This window comes from Nestor notabilis, unplaced genomic scaffold (assembly GCF_000696875.1).
Source record: "Nestor notabilis isolate BGI_N333 unplaced genomic scaffold, ASM69687v1 scaffold22782, whole genome shotgun sequence".
Classification (NCBI taxonomy): Eukaryota; Metazoa; Chordata; class Aves; order Psittaciformes; family Psittacidae; genus Nestor; species Nestor notabilis.
The window spans coordinates 4,486-7,028 of record NW_009920066.1 but is presented as its reverse complement, the minus strand read 5'-3'; the positions used below and the strand labels follow the sequence as shown (position 1 = coordinate 7,028).

The 2,543-nt window shown below is 55.1% G+C and overlaps 1 protein-coding gene across 1 annotated transcript in view; it reads right to left on the bottom strand.

The window, feature by feature from the left end:
* Positions 1-2,543, bottom strand: part of TCF3 (transcription factor 3) — a gene marked incomplete at its 5' end in the record, with an annotated part of 13,713 nt that overhangs the window by 9,657 nt on the left and 1,513 nt on the right. The window contains 3 exons of the mRNA XM_010010523.1: positions 320-393; positions 1,326-1,404; positions 2,079-2,137. Of these exons, the coding sequence (XP_010008825.1) occupies positions 320-393; positions 1,326-1,404; positions 2,079-2,137 (212 nt within the window). The remainder of the gene's footprint in view (positions 1-319; positions 394-1,325; positions 1,405-2,078; positions 2,138-2,543) is intronic.

The following is a 2,543-nucleotide window of genomic DNA, read 5'->3' as shown; positions in this document are numbered from 1 at the left end:
CGCTAGTGTAAGGTGTCCGGGTCTGTGGCAGGGGTTGGAGCTTGATGAGCTTTAAGGTCCCTTCGAACATCAACCATTCCATGATTCTATGATTCTGTAACTACTCAGGAAAGGGTGGCAAAAACCAGACAGAAATCTGTTCAGCTGGGCCAGACCCACAGGGTCCAATTCTGTTGCAGTGCCCAGCTCTGCTTCCAACCAGGTGTCCAGCTATCAACTAACCATCTTCCTCCAGGCCCCACCTGTTTCAGGAGAGGACCTTTACCAGGCACACAAGGGATGGGACAGAAAAGAAGACAGATCATTAAGCAACACTTACTAAAGTGTGGAGGCTCCCTTCGTAGCTGGGAGATAAGGCACCCTGTCCGCTTGCTCGCGACCACTGGGATGTGCCTGTGAAGAAATGGAGAGAGCTTGGAACCGGGCACAGCTGCCACTAGATGGGGCTGGGAGCTGGGCCACCACGCTGGGAGCTGCCACCACAGCACGTGTGGCACCCTAGGGGCCACCACAGCAGGACATCACCTCATCAGCACACACTGAGCTCCGGCCACCACAGCACCACAGTGGGCTCACTTCTGCTCTGCATCTACAGGACACTGAGCTCGGGCCTTCAGACCTCGAGAGGTTTTCAGGTTTGAGGAAGCTCAGCCAGCACACACGCTGTGCTTGCTGTGACCCTGGTGGGAGCAGCAGGCTGCTGGGTGATGCTGCTCCACACCCTGAGCATTGGGCTGAAGTGAGAGAGCTGGCACCAGACGGGAGCAGAAATGGGCTTTCATCAGGCACTGAAAATAGCTTGTAACTAGTTGGCTGCTTCTCAGTTCCCACTGCTCTCCACCCATGGCAGACAAAACCAGGGATGAACCATCCAAGACAGGATGCACAGGGACAGGGTCAGGATGCTCGGGACAGGGTTGGGATGCTCGGGGACAGGGTCTGTCTGAAGGGTAGGAGCAGGTCCCTGGGGGTGGCAGCAACGCGTTAACTCAAGCAGAGCTGCTTGCCCCTTATACAGGGGCAAAACCCGGTGCAGGCAGAGCCTTTTGCTGCAGCCAGGCACCGCTTGGCTCCAAAAGGGGAAAAGCTCCAACCCATTCAAGCAGACAGACATGCAGCTTCACAGGGACATTTAAAAATCATCTTCATGTCTGGCTGTCCCTCCTCATCACTCCCCTGCTTTGAAAACTAAAGCGGAGTTGGCAAGATTGCCCCAAGTGCCTTTGATGAGGGTTTGGGGCTGCTCAGGGAAGTACACAGCCATGGACCTCCTGAAAGCAAACCTGGCATTCCCCTTTGTGCAAAAAGCAATGTTTTTCACCTACCTGCAAGCCCCTGAGGGGAGCCGACCGGTGTGGAGGGGTTTGACGAGAAGTTATTGCTAGAGTGATCCGGGGAGTAAATCTGGAGCGAGAGAAGCAGGGCCTGGTCAGCAGCGCCCACCCTGCCATGGCTCAGCCCTCCCCAGCCCATGTGCAGCAGGACCACTGAGGGCATCCTATTCCCATACCCACACCCCACAGCTCCCCCAGGAGAGCCAGGGCCCCTCTGTCCCTGCTACACAGCTCCAGCCTCTGTTCTTCAGGTTCCACCTTGGAGGAAAGCAAGATCCCCAAGGAGTCACTGCAGGGTGCAGAAAGAAAGGTCCTTACACTGAATAGGACAGAGGCAACCCCAAGCTCTGAGAGCCTAGAGGGACCAATGCCCTCCAGTTTGAACCAGGATATACAGGCCCAGGACTACTGGGACTTGCAAGTCCTGGTAGGAGGATCATGTAGGATCTTGCCAGACCAGCACCAGGCTCATGGGCACAGCTCTGCAGGGCCACCATAATGTCCCGTGCCTCAGTTTCCCCAGCTGCCAAAAAGGGCTTTTGCAAAGCACCAGGCCTCAGGATGGCAGTACAGAGAGGGGGGAAAATCCGCCCCAGAGAGGCTGACAAGTTTTTTTGGTATGCATTCATCCAAACTTCTCAATGTCTCCATGTTGCCTGCTGCCTAGAAGGTCCCTCTTACAGAGGGGAGGTCCAGTGCTGCAACAGAACAGGGACAGGGACAAGGGGCTGCAGAAGTTCTTACTGAAGCTAGTGCCTTCCCGAGCGCATCTCCTGAGCTCCCGGCTGTGGTTCCTCTGTTACCTGCCAAGAGAGGACACGGATGTTACTGCCAGGCTGCCAGATCCCCAGCAGGACAAGACCTCTGGGGTCACCTGCTCTGACACTGAAATCTCTTGCTCTTACTGCTTTGCTTGAAAAGGAAAGGGATTCCCAGCTCAGAGCAGCCCAGGTGAGGGCACACCCCCCCCAGGAGCCTTCCTGGGGCTGCAGGAACATCATTTTAAGGTGTTGTTGAAGGTGTCATGCCACCAACAGCGATGCTTCAGCTGCAGCGTGGCCCATTTTTCACAGGGCATCTTAAATCCCTACAACCCCAAACTTGCTTTCCCTCCTCTGAACAAGAGGGTTTCTGCAAATCAAGGTCAGGATCTTTGTTTCCTGGGAAAAGGAATTCATTTCAGTAACAGGTTTTGTAACAGGTTCAGCA